Consider the following 22,495-nt stretch of genomic DNA (forward strand, 5'->3'; position numbering starts at 1 on the left):
TTTCCATCCCCCAGAGCCACCTCTGTCACCTTCCTGTTGGGTGTCTTCCTACCTTCCCAGAGCACTGGAGAGCATGGGGAGACCTGGAAGCTCACTGTGTCGCAAAGAAAATAATTACCACATTTGGATATGCCAGGGTTTTCTGTGTGCTGCTGACAGACCCATAGCCAGGACACAATAGAGGTCAGTGCTGGAGAGGGGGGATCCTCCTCCCTTGATGAGGACAGAGGTCCCATCAGCCTTGATTCTCAAAGTGTGGTCTGGGAAACCAAAATGTAGACAGAAAGGAAAGAGAAAGTAAGGACAAAGGGGCAGGAACGAGAGGAGAAGAAACAGAGCCTCCTGGGCAAACCCCGCCCCAGCACACATCATCAGACAAAGCTCCGGGCCCCAGGGAGGAGGCTCAGCAGAGAGGGTAGAAAACAGCAGAGCTGACAGTCACAGCAGCCCTGCATGAAGCGTTCCTGGAGCCCAAGCTCTCCTCCACAGGTGAAGACAGGGCCAGTAGCAGACACCATGGGGCACCTCTCAACCCCACTTCACAGAGTGCGTGTCCCCTGGCAGGGGCTTCTGCTCACAGGTGAGGGGAGGACTCCCTGGGAAGGGGCGGAAGGAGGGTGCACAGAGAATGGCTAGGGTCCCCTGGGGAGGATGGGGCTCTATGAGGGGAGAGAGGGCTTCTCTTGGAGCCAAATAGAAGAGAGGCCATGAAAGAGGGATAGAGATCATAAAAGGAAAGTCTCAGTGATCTGAAACTGTTAGTGAAGAAACGATCTCCCATTTTTTACCTTTTCCAAGTGAATCATCAATGAGCAATAAATTTCAAAAACTGATGACAATAATCACAATTTAAGTCAGCGTGACAATTAAGGAAAACATTTTAAAAGGGGCATTAAACAGAGCCCTGAGCCACCAACCTCAGATATTGGCAAATAAACCCCAGGACGTGAAGGGCCCTGGGAATGCTCAGGAGCTCATCCACAGGAGTCTGCAGCCTGTCCTAGGCACTGGGGTGCAGCCAACATCACACAAATCCCTGCCGTCACAGAGCTCACGCTCTCATGAGTGGGGAAGACAGACACGCAAAGAGATCTAGAATGTGAGGTCAAGGGTAGACAAGAGCCCTGGAGGGAACAGAGCACAAAAAGGTCAGAAAGAGAAGACCCAGGGTCTCTAGGGGAGATGTCAGGGAAAGGATCTCCCAAGAATACCCTGATGTAAGCAGGATCTGAGGGCAGTGGGGAGGGAGCCATGCAGATCCCTGGGGAAGAGCATTCCAGGGAAATGACAAGGTCAGAGGCACTAAGGGAATGGGAGTCACACTGCTGTCCTTGACCCAGTAGGACACACACACTCCAAGGTGGAGGGGTGAAGAGACCTGCTCAGGACCCAGGGCCCCGTTTTTCCACCCTAATGCATAGGTCCCAATATTGACCGATGCTCTCTCCTCTCTCCTAGCCTCACTTCTAACCTTCTGGAACCCGCCCACCACTGCCCAGCTCACTATTGAATCCAGACCGTTCAATGTCGCAGAGGGGAAGGAGGTTCTTCTACTTGCCCACAATCTGCCCCAGAATACTTTAGGCTTCAGCTGGTACAAAGGGGAAAGAGTAGATGCCAAACGTCTAATTGTAGCATATGTAATGCGAACGCAACAAACTACCCCAGGGCCCGCACACAGCGGTCGAGAGACAATATACTCCAATGCATCCCTGCTGATCCAGAACGTCACCCAGAATGACACAGGATCCTACACCATACAAGCCATAAAGGAAGATCTTGTGAATGAAGAAGCAACTGGCCAGTTCCGGGTATATCGTGAGTGATTCCCCATGACCTCTGGGTGGTAGGGGGTTAGTTCTACTTCCAAAATATCAAATTTCTTACTCAGGAGTCCTGATTCTGCAGACACTTGCTTCAGAGGAAGGACAGTCTGATGTGAGTAACGATTTATCGAGGGGAGCCCCCGGGACTCTCCTGGTGAACATGTCCCTAAGAAAGACCCAGTAGGACTCAGTCAGGGTCTGGCCTGAGGGGCCTTCTGGGATCCTCACAGATAAGCTCAGCCCTGGGAATCCTCTGCTCCAAAACACTATCCCAAGGTTCTCGACTCCTGGTGACCCTGAGAAGCCTGGGCCAGTGCTAGATTGTGGCCTCCTGGGCCGGGCTGACTGGGAACAAGAATTTGAGTTATCCAAGGACTGTGGCTCCTGGAGCTGGTAACCAGCCAGGGTTCAGGCATTAGAGCCTCAACTGGGCAAGGACAGAGCCTCATCCTTCACCTTAGTCGCAGCCTGGAGAGGACAGATGCACAAGCTCCCCAGGCCATCAGCCAACTGCCCTGGGGGCTTAGGAGATGCCATAGGAAGTGCAGCATCCCCAGGAGGAGGAACAGAGGAGGCAGGATGCTCCAGAAAGCTCCTTGTCCACCAGGGATCAGGCTGAGAGGCACTCTCATAGAATCCAACAATAATAGATGCTGTGGCCCGGCGCAGTGGCTCACGCCTGTAATCCCAGCACTTTGGGAGGCCGAGGTGGACGGACTATGAGGTCAGGAGTTCAAGACCAGCCTGACCAACATGGTGAAACCCCATCTCTACTAAAAATACAAAAAAATTAGCCGGGCGTGGTGGCGCATGCCTGTAATCCCAGCTACTCAGGAGGCTGAGGCAGGAGAATCGCTTGAACCTGGGAGGTGGAGGTTGCAGTGAGCTGAGATCACACCACTGCACCCTAGCCTGGGTGATAGATCAAGACTCTGTCTCAAAAAAAAAAAAAAAAAGATTGTTTATTTGGGCAGCTCCCCTATGCCGAGCTGAGGTCAAATAATTACAAATATTTTAACGTTAATTCACAGACACAAGACAAGCCAAAACCTTTAACCATTTATACTGTTTTTCTGAGGTCTGAGGGGAAACTGAGCCACATGGCAATAAATACAGTCACTATATCAAGGTCACACAGACCATAACTGGCAAATCAGTTACAGGAGATGTGTCTTCAACCACAGCCTCAACTTCTCCTCTACTCCAGGGGCCTTATTTGGCATCTGTGGACCCCAATACCAGAGATGGTTCAGTTCCTTTCTTCTTAGGCATCTGCAGCCCAGAGGGGAGATCCTGGTCTGGGGAGTGAGATCAAATGGAGAATTAACCAAGTTTTATTCTGGAACTTATTCAACAATTAAGAGTCAGTGTCAGAAATGTTCAGGCCTGGGCCAGCTGTGGGGGCTCACATCTGTAATCCCAGCACTTTGGGATGCCAAGATGGGCAGATCACTTGAGGTCAGGAGTTCAAGACCAGCCTGGCCAACATGGTGAAACCCCATCTCTACTAAAAATACAAAAAAAATATTAGCCGGGCATGGTGGTGCGTGCCTGTAATCCCAGCTACTTGGGAAGCTAAGGTGGGAGAATCGCATGAACCCAGGAGGCAGAGGTTGCAGTGAGCCAAGATCATGCCACTGTGCTCCAGCCTGGGAGACAAAGCAAGACTCTATCTCTTTTTTTTTTTTTTTTTTTTTTTGAGACGGAGTCTCGCTCTGTCACCCGGGCTGGAGTATAGTGGTGCAACCTCAGCTCACTGCAAGCTCCGCCTCCCAGGTTCACACCATTCTCCTACCTCAACCTCCGGAGTAGCTGGGACTACAGACGCGGGCCACCGCGCCCGCCTAATATTTTTGTATTTTATTAGTAAAGACAGGGTTTCACTGTGTTAGCCAGGATGGTCTGGATCTCCTGACCTTGTGATTCACCCACCTCAGCCTCCCAAAGTGCTGGGATTACAGGTGTCAGCCACCGTGCCCAGCCGAGACTCTATCTCAAAAAAAAAAAAAAAAAAAAAAGTTCAGGCCTATCCCCTCAGACCCACACCTCTGCTCCCTGGACTTGAAATCCTGTGTTTCCCGATGTGTTGGTGTCACTCCCACAGGAGGATAAAGGAAAGGACTTTGCTTTCTCTCCCCATTCACACTTTGTACCAGCCAGGGCCCAACAAGAAACACACACTCGTTCAGTAGTTCTCTTATGAATGAATGAATGATTGAATGATCCATAACCTCTTTAGAGATTGGATCTGGTTGCAGAATCCTGGGAGGTTCTTGCCATGCCAGCTCCCCATCCTTCCAGGGACTGAGACCCATGTTCCATCCCCTGACTGTCTGCCCCTAAAGCCACCCCAAGTACCACATTTCATGTGACTCTCTGGGGCTGCTCAGCTGTGGGAAGGTTTTCAGGGCTCCCTGGTCTTGGTTCTGGGACACCAGAGGCTCCTGGTTGCTGGGGTCTCTGAGGTCACTGTAGCCCCCACTGCTCACTATCATGGGCATCTCTGACTCTCTCTCTGCTCCTCCATGTCCTCATTTTCCTCTCTTTTTATCCCAGCTGAACTGCACAGTTTCCTCCACGCTTAGGCCTTTCCCAGACACTCCCTCTTACAAGGCTGACTGTCCTGTTCCCTTCCTGCTCACACTGTGGCCAGGCCCACCTCCCCAGGCAGTAGGAAAGGCACAGAAATCAACCCGGAGCAGCCGCCCCTGCCAGGTCCACCACGAGCCACTGTCCCCAGCTCACCAGGAGAACGAGCTTCCACTGTGTTCCCATCCAGGGCTCTTTCCCTCAGTGAGGCCAACATGAGTCCCGGGACAGGCCACAGGACAGGGACGAGCGACTCCTCCGTGCACTCTCTACACTGACTCACCAGGGGATCAGAGGCAGAAGGACAAGTCTGCAGTCCCCAAAGCCCATGGGCTCATTTCACCCATTTGACTCCCAACTCCATCCCTGTCCTGCTGTGGGCTCACATCCTCTACTGGTTCCTGGGACCTTCCCCAGGTGGAGCTGTCCAGGCAGGTGCTGTCTGATGGGTTTGCTGCCCATTCCACATATATCTGTGTCCTCATGATGACACCATTGTCATAAGGTGGGATCTCTCGTATAGGGAGATGCATTAGCCACTAGTGTCTCACTTAGACTCTGCCCAATTTGGATGAATTTGGTCAATCTCTAGTTGTGTTTCCTGAGGTTGAGAGAAAAGAAGGAAAGTATTTCACATGACTGTTTTGGGTTCCTCTTCTTTTTACCTGAATTTCCACAGGAATTTGTAACATAGAACTCTTTCTAAATTTACTGACATAACATACATCACTTCTCCTCATACGGCATCGTTTCTCTCTTAATGCAATTGAGAACCCTCAGATATCCTTTCTGACAAGTTCTGTCTTCCTAACAGGACCCAGGAGTCCCTTCTACCCAGGGAGTCACTGATTTCAAGCTGACTTCAGCATCTTTCTTTGATCATAACATGATCCTACCGGACTTCAGAGCTTGGTTTAAGAGTTTATCATGCTCTCTAGAGAAATATTCCTCTTAGTAGTTGGTGTTAGATCCAGAGTATTAATAACAATTTTCACAAATGGAATAATCTGACTTCTCAAATTTATATCCCAGATCTACCAAACACACACGGCCCATGAGGGTCAGATTTTCAGCAAGTTCATGCTCCTTCCATTCCACTAGTCAGTTATTCTGCATTTGCAAAAAACCCACATATTTCAGAAAAGATCCACAGTGCTGTCACTTGCCCTTTTCAGGGGCAGAAGGGACATTAAAAACTAAAGTCAAGGAACATAGTTATGCTGTTAAATCCAGGCAGCTCCTGCCTGTCACCCTCATTCTTTTCTAGATCATTCCTTGGACTCTGCTCTATCTTTAGGAGTCACTGGCTCAAGTCAGTCATCATTAAACACCTGGGAAAAACTGCCCCACCTTGTGGTTCCACTGCCTGACGACTGAGCTGACTTTCAGGCTTGCCCCTGGTGTTCCCTGTGTTATTTCTGCTGAAACGCAGAGTCCCAGGCCAGGCTGCACAGTATCCTCAGGGTTTAAGGACAATGGGAAGTCCCATCATTACCCATCTCTAGGATGTCCTTAGACAGGGAAGCTGCAGAGAAAACACACCTAGTGGGGCAAAGTAGGACTGTGAAGCTGGAAGGGAGCCAGCACCTGCACGTTCCAGGTGAGGACCCACAGGTGGGCCAGGCAGTCGTCAGCCAGTCTGGGAAAGACCAGAAGTGGCGGGGGCTATGACTCCCAGTCCTGGGTCTGTCCACAACCCAACACTGCTGCTCAGTTCACACTTGAGAAAGTCTGTGCTTCTCTCACACAAAGCAGGCGGCCTCACAGTCTCTGAGCCCTCAGATCATTGTGCATCTGTCTTGTGAAACACACACTTGCCGTGGGCTTTTAAAGACTCAGGTTGGCTGAGAGGTGGGGAGATGCCAACTGAAAAATGCCCGGCCAGAATCCCAGCACTTTGGGAGGCCGAGGCAGGCAGATCACGAGGTCAAGAGATCGAGACCATCCCAGCTAACGGTGAAACCCCGTCTCTACCAAAAATACAAAAAATTAGCCGGGCATGGTGGTATGCACCTATAGACCCAGTTACTCAGGAGGCTGAGGCAGAAGAATCACTTGAACCCGGGAGGAAGAGGTTGCAGTGAGCCGAGATCGTGCCACTGCACCCCAGCCTCAGCAGCAAAGTGAGACTCCGCCTCAAAAAAAAAAAAGAAAGAAAGAAAAATGCCCAGCCAGGCACAGTGGTTCACACTTGTAATCCCAGCACTTTGGGAGGCCAAGTCAGGCAGATTGCCAGAGCTCAGGAGTTCCAGACCAGCCTGGGCAACACCGTGAAAGCCCGTCGGGCATGGTGGCATGTGCCTGTAATCCCAGTTACTTGGGAGGCTGAGGCAGGAGAATTGCTTGAACCCAGGAGGTGGAGGTTGCGGTGAGCTGAGATCACGCCATTGCACTCCAGCCTGGGCAACACAGCGAGGCTCCATCTCCAAAAAAAAAAAGAGAGAAAAGAAAAATGCCTGTGGAGGAATCAAAGGTGCCACACACGGCAATCTTCTCTCTGTTATCTGTACAGCGGAGCTGCCCAAGCCCTACATCACCATCAACAACTCCAACCCCGTGGAGGACAAGGATGCTGTGACCTTAACCTGTGAACCTGAGACTCAAGACACAACCTATCTGTGGTGGGTAAACAATCAGAGCCTCCCAGTCAGTTCCAGGCTGCAGCTCTCCAATGGCAACAGGACCCTCACTCTACTCAGTGTCATAAGGAATGACACAGGACCCTATGAGTGTGAAACACAGAACCCAGTGAGTGCCAACCGCAGTGACCCAGTCACCTTGAATGTCACCTGTGAGTATTTTCTGTTCCTCTGTGGCCCAGGCCGCCAGCCCAAATCCACGCACCCAGAGGCCGGGCCTCTCAGTTCCTCTCAGGTCTAAGGACTCAGACCCTTAACTCTGGACACCCAGGCTGGCCATGACTTCCTGTCCCAAGCAAACCTGGGCAGTCCCAGCCTGGACCAAGAATAGGAGGGGAGGGGCTGCTCCTGTCCTGGGAGGCTCAGGGTCTGCAGCCTGCGATGGAAGAAACAGGTGAATGTCTCAGACCCAGACTCAGTGGACACAGCGGAGGTTTGGTTGGGACTCCAGGGTTGTGACTTGGTAGAGAGGAACACTGTGGCCCTTCTCCAGACCAGGAGCTTCCCCTTCCCTCTGATGACATCACCTGTGGCTTTATTTTCTTTGCTCCAGATGGCCCGGACACCCCCACCATTTCCCCTTCAGACACCTATTACCGTCCAGGGGCAAACCTCAACCTCTCCTGCTCTGCGGCCTCTAACCCACCTGCACAATATTCCTGGCTTATTAATGGAACATTCCAGCAAAACGCACAAGAGCTGTTTATCCCCAGCATCACTGTGAATAATAGTGGATCCTATACCTGCCACGCCAATAACTCAGTCACTGGCCGCAACAGGACCACAGTCAAGACAATCATAGTCTCTGGTAAGTAATCCCTGGGGCATCGACACTAAGCTCTGAGGTACAAGCTCTCTGGTTTTCAAATAGGAGCAGAGAAGAAATTTTCTTTTCCAGCCTGTATCCAACAGGCAAAACAAGTCCAAATTCTCCCCTGAACCCTCTCAATTCATCTCTGCCAACTCTCTTCCCTTTGTTTTTCTGATTTCTCACAGCTGAACTTAGGTCCAGCCTGGAATGTGGGGAGGGGGTTCTCTCAGTCCCAGAAAGCCCCATGTAGCAGGAGGGGCTTCACAGAGGGGGAAGCAGAAAGGGTCCTCAAGGTCAAGTTGCTTCTGTCACTGACATGTCCCTCTCTGTAACTTCTTGGCCTTCTTTTACCTACTCCATGAGATATAAGGAATATGTGAGGTTTTAAAACAGGCTCACATTAGCTTTCCCTAAATGAGAGAAGGAAATGCCCTTCATCAGCGATGAGCAGCTCAGACTTTGCTCCCTGCTCTACTCCCAGCTTGCCCGGTGATTGGCTCTGCCCTGACTCCATGTGGGGTAGGACGCAGGTGTGTGGGGAAGGTGGCCAGGTGGCCCGTCGTGAATCCAGCTAAATCAAAATGGCAGTCAATGGCTGGGTATGGTGGCTCATGCCTGCAATCCCAGCACTTCGGAAGGCCGAGGTAGGAGGATCACCTGACATTAGGAGTTCGAGACCAGCCTGACCAACATGGCAAAACTCCGTCTCTACTAAAAATATATTTTAAAAAAAATTAACCAGGCATGGTTGTACGTGCCTGTAATCCCAGTCACTAGGGAGGCTGAGGCACAAGAATCACTTGAACCTGGGAGGCAGAGGTTGCAATGAGCCGAGATGGCGCCACTGCACTCCAGCCTGGACAACAGAGAGAGACTCTGTCTCAAAAAAAAAAAAAAAAAAAAAAAAAAAAGGCCGGGCACGGTGGCTCAAGCCTGTAATCCCAGCACTTTGGGAGGCCGAGACGGGCAGATCACAAGGTCAGGAGATCGAGACCATCCTGGCTAACAGGGTGAAACCCCGTTTCTACTAAAAAATACAAAAAAACTAGCCGGGCGAGGCGGCGGGCGCCTGTAGTCCCAGCTACTCGGGAAGCTGAGGCAGGAGAATGGCGTGAACCCGGGAGGCAGAGCTTGCAGTGAGCTGAGATTCGGCCAGTGCACTCCAGCCTGGGCAACAGAGCAAGACTCCGTCTCAAAAAAAAAAAGGCAGTCAACACCTGATCCTCTCCTGGGTCAGGCTGCCTCCCTAGCTTGTCCTGGCTCTGAAGTCACCAGCTGTATGAGGCTGTGGGCACAGCATGTGGGATAGCACAGAACACAGCAAGTGACCCACACTTGGAGAAATCCAGAGATTCAGCCACAGGGGCTCTGCATTGGAGAGAATGGGCAATGCCAAACAGTGTGTATTTGTAGAGAAGGTAAGAATATCAGCCTTTTGTTAACACTGTGCCTACTCTCTAGGAATCTCCTTCACTGTGATATTCTATCCACAGACCAGGAAGTAAAACTCCTCTTTACAGTGAGAAATCCTTCAGATTGGAACTTCTCCAGATACTAAGGTCGTGAAGACTGGATGGGCCAACTTCATTCTCTAAAAAATCATTTAATGAAAAAACACACTACCTTCCCTTTTTTATGTAAAGTGACAGTCACAGGAAGGAAGCCTGATCACAGAAAGCTCCAGGAAAGGGTCACACAAAAGTCAGTGGGAGGCCGGGCATGGTGGCTCATGCCTGTAACCCCAGCACTTTGGGAGGCTGAGGTGGGCGGATCACAAGGTCAGGAGATCAAGACCATCCTGGCTGACACAGTGAAACCTGGTCTCTACTAAAAACATGAAAAATTATCCGGGTGTGGTGGCAGATGCCTGTAGTCCCAACTACTCAGGAGGCTGATGCAGGAGAATGGCGTGAACCCAAAAGGCAGAGTTTGCAGTGAGCCGAGATCATGCCACTGCACTCCAGCCTGGGTGACAGAGCAAGGCTCTGTCTCAAAAAAAAAAAAAAAAGAGTCAGTGGGCAAAACATTCTACCTGATGATGTTGCTCGGTCTGCACGCTGAGAAGGGGATTCCAAGTGGGGATACAGAGATACCCAGAGGGTCACTCTGAGACAATCTGGGGTCAGAAGGGAAGTGCAGCCCTCTCTTTACAGATCATCACCTGAACAAAGACACTTGACCTTCTGCAGAGGGTCAGGGCTATCCCCTGGTTGGTCACCTTTACACAGCTCACTGTGGGACCTGAGAGCTGGCTAAGGTCTCAGGGAAAGGAGCATAGCCCCAGGCCCCAGGCCCCAACCCTGTTCTCAGGAGGTTATCTCAGATACTCTGTCTGTCCGCAGAACTAAGTCCAGTAGCACAGCCCCAAATCAAAGCCAGCAAGACCACAGTCACAGAAGATAAGGACTCTGTGAACCTGACCTGCTCCACAAATGACACTGGAATCTCCATCAGTTGGTTCTTCAAGGACCAGAGTCTCCCATCCTCGGAGAGGATGAAGCTGTCCCAGGACAACACCACCCTCAGCATAAACCCTGTCAAGAGAGAGGATGCTGGGAAGTATTCATGTGAGGTCTTCAACCTAATCAGTAAGAACCGAAGCGACCCCATCATGCTCACTGTAAACTGTAAGTGACTCCTCACCCCTTCCTATATGTCCCTGGAGGATTACTCTGCCAATGGTGTGCAAAATGGATAAAACTCACAGGAGGCAGAATCTCAATGAAGAGACCATTATAGCAAACAGAATTGCAAAGTGGTTAAGAGCTTAGGCTCTGAATCAAATATACTTAGTTTTTTGGTTTTTGTGTTTAGTTTTTTTGTGTTTTTTTTTTTCTTTTTGATTGGTTGGGTTTTTTTGTTTATTTTGTTGTTTTGAGACAGGGTCTTCACCCAGGCTGGAGTGCTGTGCTGTGATCAAAGCTCACTCCAGCCTCAATCCCCTGGGCTCAAGCAATCCTGCCACTTCAGCCTCCAGAGTAGCTGGGACTACAGGTGTGAACCACCATGCCTGGCTAATTTTTTAAATTTTTTTGTAGAGATGGGGTTTCACTGTGTTGCCCAGGCTGGTCTCAATCTCCTGGTCTCAGCCTCCGCCTCCCAAAGTGCTGGGATTACAGGAATGAGCCACTGTGCCCACCCTGTATTTAACTATTCTAAGTACCTCTCATAGAGATGGAAGCATGCAATATTTGTCCTTTTGTGTCTGGCTTACTTCATTCAGCATCATGTCTTCAAGTTTCATCTATGTTGTAGAATGTATCAGAATTTCATTCTTTTTGGAGACTGAATACTATTACGCTGTGTAGATAGATATATCACATTTTGCTTATCCATTCATCCATCTATGGACAGTTAGGTTGCTTCCATTTTTTGGCTATTATGAATAATGCTATTACACACATGGTATACAAACATCTGTTCAAATCCCTGCTTTCAGTTCTTTTGAATAGATACTCAGAAGTGGAACTGCTGGATCAAATGGTAATTCTGGTTAATTTTGAAGAACCATCATACCATTTTCCACAGTGGCTATACCATTTCACATTCCCACCAGTAATTCACTAGAGTTCCAATTTCTCTACATCCTCAAAAACATTTGTTGTTTTTTGGTTTTGTTTTGTTTTGCTTTTTATAAGAGCCATCCTAATGGTTGTAAGGTGGTATATCACTGGAGTTTTGATTTGCACTTCCCTAATGATTATCAATATTTAGCATGTTTTCATGTGCTTATTGGCCATTTATCTTCTTTGGAGAAATGTTTATTCAAGTTCTTTGCCCATGTTTTAATTAGGTTGTTTGGGGATTTTTTGTTGAGTTGCAGTAGTTCTTTATATATTTTGGATATTAATCTCTTATCAGATACATGATTCTCAAATATTTTCTCCCATTCTATAAGAGGTCTTCTCACTTTCGTGATAATGTGCTTTGATGCACAAAAGCTTTTAATTTTCATGAAGGTCAATTTCTCTATTTCTTCTTTCGTTGCCTATGCTTTTGGTGTCATAGCCAAGAAATCATTGCCAAATTCAACGTTCCAAAGTTTTCACTCTATCTTCCAAGAGCTTTATAGTTTTAGCTCTTACATTCGGGTCTTTTATGCATTTTGAATTAATTTTTACATATGGTGTTACATAAAGGTTCAATTTCATTCTTTTGCAGGGATATCCAGTTTCTTCAATGACATTTGTTGAAAAGACTATCCTTTCCCCACTGAATGAACTTGGCACCCTTGTCAAAAACCATTTGGCTATGTATGCAAACATTTCTTTCTGGGCTCTATATTTTATTCCACTGGTTTCTATTTCTTTTTGCCAGTACCATACTGTTTTGATTACTGTAGCTTTTGGGTTTTGTTTGCTTGTTGTGTTGTTGTTGTTTGGGGGTTTTTTGTTTAGTTTTGTTGCTTTTGTTTGTAGAGATAGGGTTTCACCATGTTGCCGAGGCTGGTCTCAAACTCCTGAGCTCAAGCAATACACCCGCCTCCACCTCCCAAAGTGCTAAGATTATGGGCGTGACGATTACCGTAACTTTGTAAAAAATTTTGAAACCAGGAAGTGTGAGCCCTTCAACTTTATTCTTTTTCAAGATTGCTTTGACTATTCATGGTCCCTTCAGAGTCTATATAAATTTTGGAATGAATTTTTCTATTTCTGCAAAAAATATTACTGGAATTTTGATAGAGATTGCACTGAATCTGTAGATCACTTTGGGTAGTACTGTCATCTTAACAATATTAAGTCTTCTAATCCATGAAAATGGGGTGTCTTTTCCATTTATGTCTTATTTAATTTCTTTTGGCAATGTTTTGTATTTTCAGGGTACAAATCTTTCACCTCTTTGGTTAAGTTTATTTCTAAGTATTTTTAAAGCTCTTATAAACATAATTTTTTTTCTTAATTTTCCTTTGAATTGTTCATTGTTAGTATACAAAAATACAACTGATTTTTGTTTGTTGATTTTGTATACTGCCACTTTGCTGAATTTATTATTCTAATAGTTTTCTTGTGGGATCTCTAGGGTTTTCTATATATAAGTTAGTGTATTCTGCAAACAGGTATAATTGTACTTCTTTCCAATCTAGATGCTTTTTTTTTTTCTTGGCTAATTGTTCTGTCTAGGTCTTCCAATATTACATTGAATAGAAGTGGCAAAAGCAGGCATCCTTGTCTTGTTCTTGATCTTAAAGGAAAAGTTTTCAATCTTTCATCATTGACTATGATGGTAGCTGGGGGTTTTCAGGTGTAGCATTTATTATGTTGAGAATTTCCTTCTATTCCTAGTTTCAGTGTTTTTTAGCATGAAAGAATGTTGAATTTTGTCAAATGCTTTTATCGACTCATTTTCATTACTGCTTATAGGTCTATTGGGATTTTCTATTTATTCATGATTCTATCATGGCAGGTTTTGTGTTTCTAGGAATTTGTTTATTTCATCCAGGTAATCCAATCTGTTGGCATTCAATTACTCATAGTACTCTTATAATCCTTATTATTTCTGCAGAATTAGTAGTAATGTTTCACTTTCATTTCTGACTTTAGTAATATGAATCTTCTTTCTTTCTTAGTCAATCTAGTTACAAGTTGTCAATTATAATGATCTTTTTTGAAGAACAACCTTTTTTTTTTTTTTTTTTTTTTTGGTTTGAGACAGGTTTTCACTCTGTCACCGAGGCTGATCGTGGCTCACCGCAGCCTTAACCTCCCAGGTTCAAGCAATCCTCCTGCCTCAGCCTCCTGGGTAGCTGAAACTACAGACACACACCACCACCCCCAGCTAATTTGTGTAATTTTTTGTAGAGACAGGGTTTCACCATCTTGCCCAGCTGGTCTCAAATTCCTGAGCTCAAGTGATACACCTGCCTCAGCCTCCCAAATTGCTGGGATTACAGTCGTGCACCACTGTACCTGGCCTACAGTTATAAATTTCTTTCTTGCACAAGATTCTTAACTACTCTGAGCCTCGGATTCCTCAACCGAAAATTGCACTGAGAATGCCTGCTCCATAGTATTGCAAGGCTTTTGGGTTTTTGTTTTGTTTTTGAGACAGGGTCTCACTCTGTCACCCAGACTGGAGTGCAGTGGTGCAAACACAGATCACTGCAGCTTCAACCTCCTGGGCTCAAGCAATTCTCCCACCTTAGCCTCCTAAGTAGTACATGCTATCACACCTGGCTAATTTATTTTTATTTTTGTTTTCCGAGAGACAGAATATCATCATGTTACCCAGGCTAGACTCAAATTCCTGGGCTCAAGCAATCCTCCCATCTCAGTTTCCCAAAGTGCTGGGATTAGAGGTGTGAGCCACCACGCCTGGCCCCTTAGTATGATTTTAAAGATTTAATGTAATAATAAACCTTCAGCAAAACACCACGCACAGAAGAAATGTTTCATAAATGTTAGCTGCTATTACTACTGCTATTATCATTAGCCTTGAAATCAGGTAGTCCTAGAGTCAAATCTCAGATCCACCTCTCACTAGCCATCTGACTTTAGGTAAGATTTTCACCACTCTAAGCTTCCATTTTTTCATATTTAAAATGGAAATAATGTCTACCTGACAGCATCATTTTATGGATCAAATGAGATACACATAAAGCATTTAGCAGCACAGGGCCTGGCACACAGGAAGTACCCCACAAAAGTAGCTAACATAGCATTAATCACCAGCCTGAGCTGACTGGTGAGGGTTAAGCCCCAAATAGTTGCAACAGATATAAAGGAGAAATAGGCTGGACACAGTGGCTCACATCTGTAATCCCAATACTTGGAAGACCAAGGCTGGAGGATCTCTTGAGCCCAAGAGTCCAAGACCAGCCTGGGCAATATAGTGGAATCCTATCTCTACAAAAATTATTTTTCTAAATTAGCCAGGTGGGTGGGCATGGTGGCTCACGCCTGTAATCCCAACACTTTGGGAGGCCGAGGCAGGCGGGTCACCTGAGGTCGGGAGTTCAAGACCAGCCTAACCAGCATGGAGAAACCCCATCTCTACTAAAAATACAAAATTAGCTGGGCGTGGTGGCAAGTGCCTGTAATCCCAGCTACTCAGGAGGCTGAGGCAGAAGAATCGCTTGAACCTGAGAGGCAGAGGTTGCAGTGAGCCGAGATCACGCCATTGCACTCTAGCCTGGGCAACAAGAGTGAAACTCGGACTCAAAAAAAAAAAGAAAGAAAGAAAAAGAATTAGCCAGGTGTGGTGGCATGTGCTTATAGTCCCAGCTATTGAGGAGACTGAGGTGGGAGGATCACTTGATCCCAAAAGGCTACAATGAGCCATGATTGTGCCACCGCACTCCAGCCTAGGTGATAGAGTGAGAACCTGCCTCAAAAAAAAAAAAAAAAAGAAGAAGAAGAAGAAGAAGAAGAAAAAATAGATGCAAAAGGTATTATTTGTGTATTTATTTTATATATATAGGGGGAGAAGCATTATACAAGAAACCCACCGGGACATGGCTATGATCAAATATGGGAAAGGGGAAAAAAAGGAAGTAAATCAAAGTCTCAAGCCTGGTATGTTAGTTTCCATCTACCTAGATACACTGAAGATGAGATTAAACATACGAGATAATTTACTGGGGAAATGCCTGTGAGGGAAAGTGAGGCGAGATTGAGAGGAACCTCAGACCATGATGCAGATCTGATTCCTGTGGAAGAGAAAGAGAGGAAGGAAGTTTTAGATTGCAGTGCAGTTTTTTTGTTTGTTTGTTTGTTTGTTTTTTGTTGTTTTTTTTTGAGACAGAGTCTCACTCTGTCACCCAGGCTTGAGTGCAGTGGTGTGATCTCGGCTCACTGCAACCTTCACCCCCCGGGTTCAAGTGATTCTCCTGCCTCAGCTTCCTAAGTAGCTGGGATTACAGGCGCCTGCCACCACCCCTGGCGAATTTTTGTATTTTTAGTAGAGATGGGGTTTCACCATCTTGACCAGGCTGGTCTTGAACTCCTGACCTCGTGATCCACCCGCCTCAGCCTCCCAAAGTGCTGGGATTACAGGCGTGAGCCATGGCACCTGGCCTGCAGTGAAGTTCTAAGAGCGTTTCTGCAAGGCTGACAGGGAGTCCTCCAGCCATTCACACTTCAGAGTAAAACAGTCACGCAGAACTGGGCTTGCTTTCATACCCCTGCTGGGAGCCAGTGGGAAGCCAGTTCTCTATGCAAAAGAGGTGGTGAATTCAGAATGCACAGACTGTCACAACTGAGACACTGAGAAAAAGATGCAACCAGAAAAAAGGTGGAAAGTTCTAATCATATACAAAATAGCAATCAGCCTTTCTCACATTTCAAAGCCTTAAAAATGTCTGAGTGTAGAAAGGCCAGGGTGGAACTGACAGAAGAGAGATCATCAACCTAGAAACATGGTGATTGGGGCTGGGCGCGGTGGCTCACGCCTATAATCCAAGCACTTTGGGAGGCCGAGGCAGGTGGATCACAAGGTCGGGAGTTCAAGACCAGCCTGGCCAAGATGGTGAAACCCCATCTCTACTAAAGAAATACAAAAATTAGCCAGGCTTGGTGGCACATGCCTGTAGTCCCAGCTACTTGGAAGGCTGAGGCAGAAGAATCGCTTGAACCCGGGAGGCAGAGGTTACAGTGAGCCAAGATCTCCAGCTGCACTCCAGCCAGGGTGACAGAGCAAGACTCCGTCTCAAAAAAAAAAAAAGAAAAGAAAAGAAAAGAAAAAAAGAAACATGGTGATTGAAAAAAAAATTGCAAGGATATAGTTAGCTAATCACTTTCCAGCAACCTTCCTACAATGAAACTATATTCCTTGAAGGAACTATTAGAAACTACTTCATTCTGAGAGTTGTTTCCCAGCCCCCACTGTAAAATAATTTCACCTTCATTTCTTCTTCTTTCCATGACAGATAATGATCCAGCACAAGAAAATGGCCTCACAGCTGGGGCCATTGCTGGCATTGTGATTGGAGTACTGGCCCTGGTTGTTCTGATAGTAGCAGCCCTGGCATGTTTTCTGCATTTTAGGAAGACTGGCAGGTATGATGGCCTTTCCTCTTGTTCTGTTTCCTCCAAGGCTGACTGCCATGCTTGGGAGAGGGAAAGAATTTCTTTGCCTGTCTCTGGGCCTGGATCTCATTCTCCTCCCACTAAACTCCTGCTTCTTGGCACTAATTCCCACAGGTTTCCTCTTCCCTGGTCTTCATGCTCCCTATCTCCCATTATCTCCTAGACAAGGCTATTCCAATCCCCATCTGATCTAGAAGAAGAGACTCAAGTATGTTTCTCTGTCCCCTAGTCAGGGAAAGCAAGGTCTAAGAAGGAAAACAAATGAAAAAATGGAAGAAGCAGCAGGAGAAAGCAAGTCACATGTTCTATTGACCACAGCAGGAAGAGGAGGGAGAAATAGCATAGGAAGAGAACCTAAGAGAAAGCAAAAACAACCAAAGTCCTCTTGAACAATAGACAGAGACGAAAAAAAAAAAGTATCTACCCCAGAAAACAAAATGGGAAAGGTTTTAAGGATAGAAGTAGGCACAGAAGCAGATGATAAACAATGAAATGAAATGTGAACATCCAGCAAACAGGAAAAGATTAAACACTAGAAGGGACTGTAGTTAGACTAAGGAATGAGGCCCTCAGAAGAAAGGCAGTATGAACGTCAAGGACTCCAAGGAATTACCTGCTCACAGTGTCCTTCCTAACTCAAAGAACAAAGATCCTGTGCTTGGGAATAGCAGTCACAGTGTCTGATATTTATTTAGGGCAAGCGACCAGCGTGATCTCACAGAGCACAAACCCTCAGTCTCCAACCACAGTAAGTAAAGCCACTTACCCAGGGAGAACTGGTATGTTCCACCATGTGCCCTCCCCTGGCAGGGAATCCTGGATTCCCAAACCACTCCCTCCCTTGTGAATTGTCACAGAAAGGATCTCTATTTCCCAACCCTAAGTGGCATAGGTCTTCCCACCCTTCCTAGCCACAGGAGTCCCCTGAGACACATCTGAGGAGAGAGGCTCACTCTGCCTTGGCCAGGCAGGTCTGAGGAAGATCCCGTGTTTCCAGGAGCCATTTCCTCAGCCTTACTCCTTCCACCTCCTGCCTCTATTACGGATGTGGGCACTCTCCCTTGGTGAGACTTTCCTTGTCTTGTGGGTGCTGTGGGTGCTGCCCCTCCTTGCCACTGGAGCATGTTGGTGAGAAATACATCTGGGTAAAAATCAAGGCCTTGTGAACTGGTAGAACTCTTCATAAGTGGATTGTGGCCTCCTGTGGCTCTATTCCTGCCCCCTCTCTGGTACTAACGTGCTGGACCATACACTCTGAGGGAAGCAAATTCCTTAACTGATCCTTAATCTCCCCACCCTCCAACTGCCACCCCCTTCAGCTAGAATCACCTTAAGTCAGCTTTGCATTTCCATGGATTGCTAACTCTTCTTTTGCTTTTCCAGCTCAGGACCACTCCAACGACCCACCTAACAAGGTAAGCATATCCGGTTTTCATGGGCTTATTTTCTCATGGAAATGACTCTGTAGAGAATTGGTTATTCCTGAAGACACAATGTAACATCAAGTTTGGGTTAATGTTTCTCGGTGCAACAACAAAGAAATATTTGTAATCACTCCCATGAGTCTACTTTGCAGCAAGAATGTGCATTTTGGAATTATTCCCGTCCTGTGTCTGAATACTGGAAGTAACTCTTAGTAGCTCTATGACCCTTGTCAAGTAACCTAACCTCTTTGATCATCAGCTTTGTCATCTGTAAAATGGGCATTCTGCCTACTTCAAAGAGAAGTTGAAGGGATTAAACAAGATAACCTACATAGAGCACCCAGCACAATGGCCTACAAAAGGAAGGCACTGAATCATTCTCACTCCCCTACCTTCAGTATGATCCTGCTCTTACTGTCAAAAGGACAATTTCAATTTTAATAGATCTGAGATCCTGTTTTTTATAGTAATTTTATAGAATTTTCCATTTTATGGCCAGACGTGGTGGCTCACGCCTATAATTCCAGCACTTTGGGAGGCCGAGGCAGGCAGATCACAAGGTCAGGAGATCCAAACCATCCTGGCTAACATGGTGAAACCTCGTCTCTACTAAAAATACAAAAAATTAGCCAGGAGTGGTGGCGGGCACCTGTAGTCCCAGCTACTTGGGAGGCTGAGGCAGGAGAATGGTGTGAACCCAGGAAGTGGAGCTTGAAGGGAGCTGAGATCATACCACTGCACTCCAGCCCGGGCGACAGAGAGAGACTCCGTCTCAAAAAAAACAACAAAAAAAGAATTTTTCATTTTCATTTTACCTTTTCTATAGAGCAAACATACATACTGAAAAATGCTAAATCACAATTATACTTTCACAATGTATGAACTTTCACAAGTTGAACACACCTGGGTAAGCAGCACCCAAATCATGAAATACTACAGGACCTCCCCTTAAAAAGAAACCCTTCCAGCCAGGCACAGTGGCTCACACCTGTAATCCCAGCAGTCTGCGAGGCCAAGGCAGGTGGATCACTTGAAGTCAGGAGTTCTAAACCAGCCTGGCCAACATGGTGAAACCTTGTCTCTACTAAAAATATAAAAAATTAGCTGGGCATGGTGGTGGATGCCTATAATCCCAGCTACTTGGGAGGCTGAGACAAGAGAATCGCTTCAACCTGGGAGGTCGAGCTTGCAGCAAACTGAGATCATGCCATTGCACTCCAGCCTGGGCGACAGAACGAGACTCCGTCTCAAAAAAAAAAAAAAAAAAAGAAAGAAACTCTACCAGTCACTTCCCTCCAAAGAGTAACCACTATCCTGACTTCTAATGCTCCAGATTAGTTTTGCTTGGTTTTGTTCTTACATAAAGGAGAAATACAACATATCCTTATATGTGGCTTCTTCAACATTGCTTTGTGAGACTCATCCATATTGTATGTATTTGTGGTTTACTGGTTCTCATTGCTGCATTATCTTATTCCATTGCATATATACCATAATTTCTCTCTTCTAATGATCATTCATCAGGAGGTCAGCAAGCAGAGAATGGGTAACAACAAAAGCCCTTCTCCAGAGCTAAAATTTCAAAATGGTAACAGCCTGTGGTGCTGAATCACACCAGGCAAGGTGAGGCCCTGCCCTGTGTCACCGACTTAACTGATCATTACTTGTGCTTTTCAGATGAATGAAGTTACTTATTCTACCCTGAACTTTGAAGCCCAGCAACCCACACAACCAACTTCAGCCTCCTCATCCCCAACAGCCACAGAAATAATTTATTCAGAAGTGAAAAAGAAGTAACGAAACCTGTCCTGCTCACTGCAGTGCTGACGTCTTTCAAGTCTCTCACCCTCATCACCAGGAGATTCCTTTCCCCTGTAGCGGTAGAGGGGTGGAGACAGAAAGAATTTCCTGCTACTCTTCCTTCCTAATAGGCACCTCCAGACTGCCTGATCACAGCCCCTCCCTCAGTGTCAATAGATGAAAAGGTACATTGGGAGTCTGTAGGAAACCCAACTTTCTTGTCATTGAAATTTGGCAAAGCTGACTTTGGGAAAGAGTGGCCAGAACTTTCCCTCCCTTTCCCTTTTCCCCACCTGGACTTGTTTTAAACTTGCCTGTTCAGAGCACTCATTCCTTCTCACCTCAGTCCTGTCCTATCACTCTAATTCAGATCTGCCATAGCCTTGAGGTTACATCCTTTTCCATTAAGTACATGTGCCAGAAAACAAGAGAGAGAGAAAGGCAGTAATGCCTTCTCCTATTTCTCCAAAGCCTTGTGTGAACTCACCAAACACAAGAAAATCAAATATATAACCAATAGTGAAATTCCACACCCTTGTCCACTGTCAAGAATGTCTACCTGTCAGGGTTGTCTACCTGTAGGATTAGGGTCTAAGCACCTTGGTGCTTAGCTAGAAGACCACCTAATCCTTCTGCAAGCCTGTCTTCAGAGAATCCACTAGAAGCAACTAGGAAAATCACTTGCCAAAATCCAAGGCAATTCCTGATGGAAAATGCAAAAGCACAGATATGTTTTAATATCTTTATGGGCTCTATTCAAAGCAGTGCTGAGAGGGAGGGGTTATAGCTTTAGGAGGGAACCAGCTTCTGATAAACAATCTGCTAGGAACTTGGGAAAGGAATCAGAGAGCTGCCCTTCAGCGATTATTTAAATTATTGTTAAAGAATACACAATTTGGGGTATTGGGATTTTTCTCCTTTTCTCTGAGACATTCCACCATTTTAATTTTTGTAACTGCTTATTTATGTGAAAAGGGTTATTTTTACTTAGCTTAGCTATGTAAGCCAATCCGATTGCCTTAGGTGAAAGAAACCACCAAAATCCCTCAGGTCCCTTGGTCAGGAGCCTCTCAAGGTTTTTTTTGTCAGAGGCTCCAAATAGAAAATAAGAAAAGGTTTTCTTCATTCATGGCTAGAGCTAGATTTCACTCAGTTTCTAGGCACCTCAGACCAATCATCAACTACCATTCTGTTCCATGTTTGCACCTGTGCATTTGCTGTCTGCCCCCACTCACTTTCTCAGGAAACCTTGGCCTCTGCTAAGGTGTATTTGGTCCTTGAGAAGTGGGAACACCCTACAGGGACACTATCACTCATGCTGGTGGCATTGTTTACAACTAGAAAGCTGCACTGGTGCTGATGCCCCTTGAGGAAACAGGGCTGTGAGGAGGAGGCCTAGTATCTTAGGCCTAGCCTTTTTTAACAGCCTCTGAAATTTATCTTTTCTCCTATAGGGTCTATAAATGTATCTTATAATAAAAAGGAAGGACAGGAGGAAGACAGGCAAAAGTACTTCTCACCCAGTCTTCTACACAGATGGAATCTCTTTGGGGCCAAGAGAAAGGTTTTATTCTATATTGCCTACCTGATCTCATGTTAGGCCTAAGAGGCTTTTTCCAAGAGGATTAGCTTGGAGTTCTCTATACTCAGGTACCTCCTTCAGGGTTTTCTAACCCTGATATGGACTGTGCATACTTTCCCTCATCCATGCTATGCTGTGTTATTTAATTTTTCCTGGCTAAGACCATGTCTGAATTATGTATGAAAACTGTTCTATGTTTTTATAATAAAAATAATATATCAGACATCAACATGCTGCCTCATGGTTGATACTACCTTAGACAATGTTTTTCTCTACAGGCAGAATAAACAAATTGTTCAATGGGGAGTCAGAGTAAAACTATTTCTTTTTTTTTCTTTTTGAAATGGAGTCTCGCTCTGTCACCCAGGCTGGAGTGCAGTGGCACTATCTCAGCTCGCTGCAACCTCCACTTTCCTGGTTCAAGCAATCCCCCACCTCAGCCTCCCCAAGTAGCTGGGATTACAGGTGCATGCCACCATGCCCAGCTAATTTTTTTGTATTTTTAGTAGAGACGGGGTTTCACCATGTTGGCCAGACTGGTTTCAAACTCCTGACCTCAGGCAATCCGCCCACCTTGGCCTCCCAAAGTGCTGGGATTACAGGCGTGAGCCACTGCGCCCGGCCGTAGGCCATAAAACTATTTCTAAGTCTACAGATATTTGATCTAGTGATCAGAGAATTAGCTAAATTCATTTGCATACCTGCTAACAAAGTGAGTCTATCTGGGAGCAACAGACCACAGCTCCAACTTCCCTAGGAGGAAGTGCCTATCTTCCTCTGGGAGAGAAGATGATCTCATGA

At 46.2% G+C, this 22,495-nt stretch overlaps 1 protein-coding gene across 5 annotated transcripts; it reads left to right on the plus strand.

Moving 5' to 3' along the window:
- Nucleotides 1–380: 380 nt before the first annotated feature.
- On the plus strand, nucleotides 381–21,921 carry CEACAM1 (CEA cell adhesion molecule 1). Of its 5 annotated transcripts, XM_010358723.2 has the most exons (9): nucleotides 383–580; nucleotides 1,459–1,818; nucleotides 6,928–7,206; nucleotides 7,608–7,862; nucleotides 10,208–10,492; nucleotides 16,729–16,858; nucleotides 17,584–17,636; nucleotides 18,272–18,303; nucleotides 19,990–21,921. In XM_010358723.2, exons 1-9 carry the CDS (start codon nucleotides 454–456, stop codon nucleotides 20,107–20,109), a joined length of 1,641 nt encoding a protein of 546 aa, XP_010357025.2. In that variant the 5' UTR covers nucleotides 383–453; the 3' UTR covers nucleotides 20,110–21,921. The 5 variants fall into 5 exon arrangements, with proteins under 5 accessions (XP_010357033.1, XP_030768606.1, XP_030768607.1 ...); XM_010358731.2 differs by lacking the exon at nucleotides 17,584–17,636 and having other exon boundaries at nucleotides 381–580; XM_030912746.1 differs by lacking the exon at nucleotides 10,208–10,492 and having other exon boundaries at nucleotides 381–580.
- The last annotated feature ends 574 nt before the right edge of the window (nucleotides 21,922–22,495 follow it).

This window comes from Rhinopithecus roxellana, chromosome 12 (assembly GCF_007565055.1).
Source record: "Rhinopithecus roxellana isolate Shanxi Qingling chromosome 12, ASM756505v1, whole genome shotgun sequence".
Lineage (NCBI taxonomy): Eukaryota > Metazoa > Chordata > Mammalia > Primates > Cercopithecidae > Rhinopithecus > Rhinopithecus roxellana.

Excerpts from the sequence above, each read along its gene's own strand:
- CEACAM1 (XM_010358723.2), top strand. The coding sequence starts at position 454 with ATGAAGCGTTCCTGGAGCCCAAGCTCTCCTCCACAGGTGAAGACAGGG. Across the intron at positions 581-1,458 it reads GCAGGGGCTTCTGCTCACAG|CCTCACTTCTAACCTTCTGG; the intron begins GTGAGGGGAGGA and ends CCTCTCTCCTAG. Across the intron at positions 1,819-6,927 it reads TGGCCAGTTCCGGGTATATC|CGGAGCTGCCCAAGCCCTAC; the intron begins GTGAGTGATTCC and ends TTATCTGTACAG.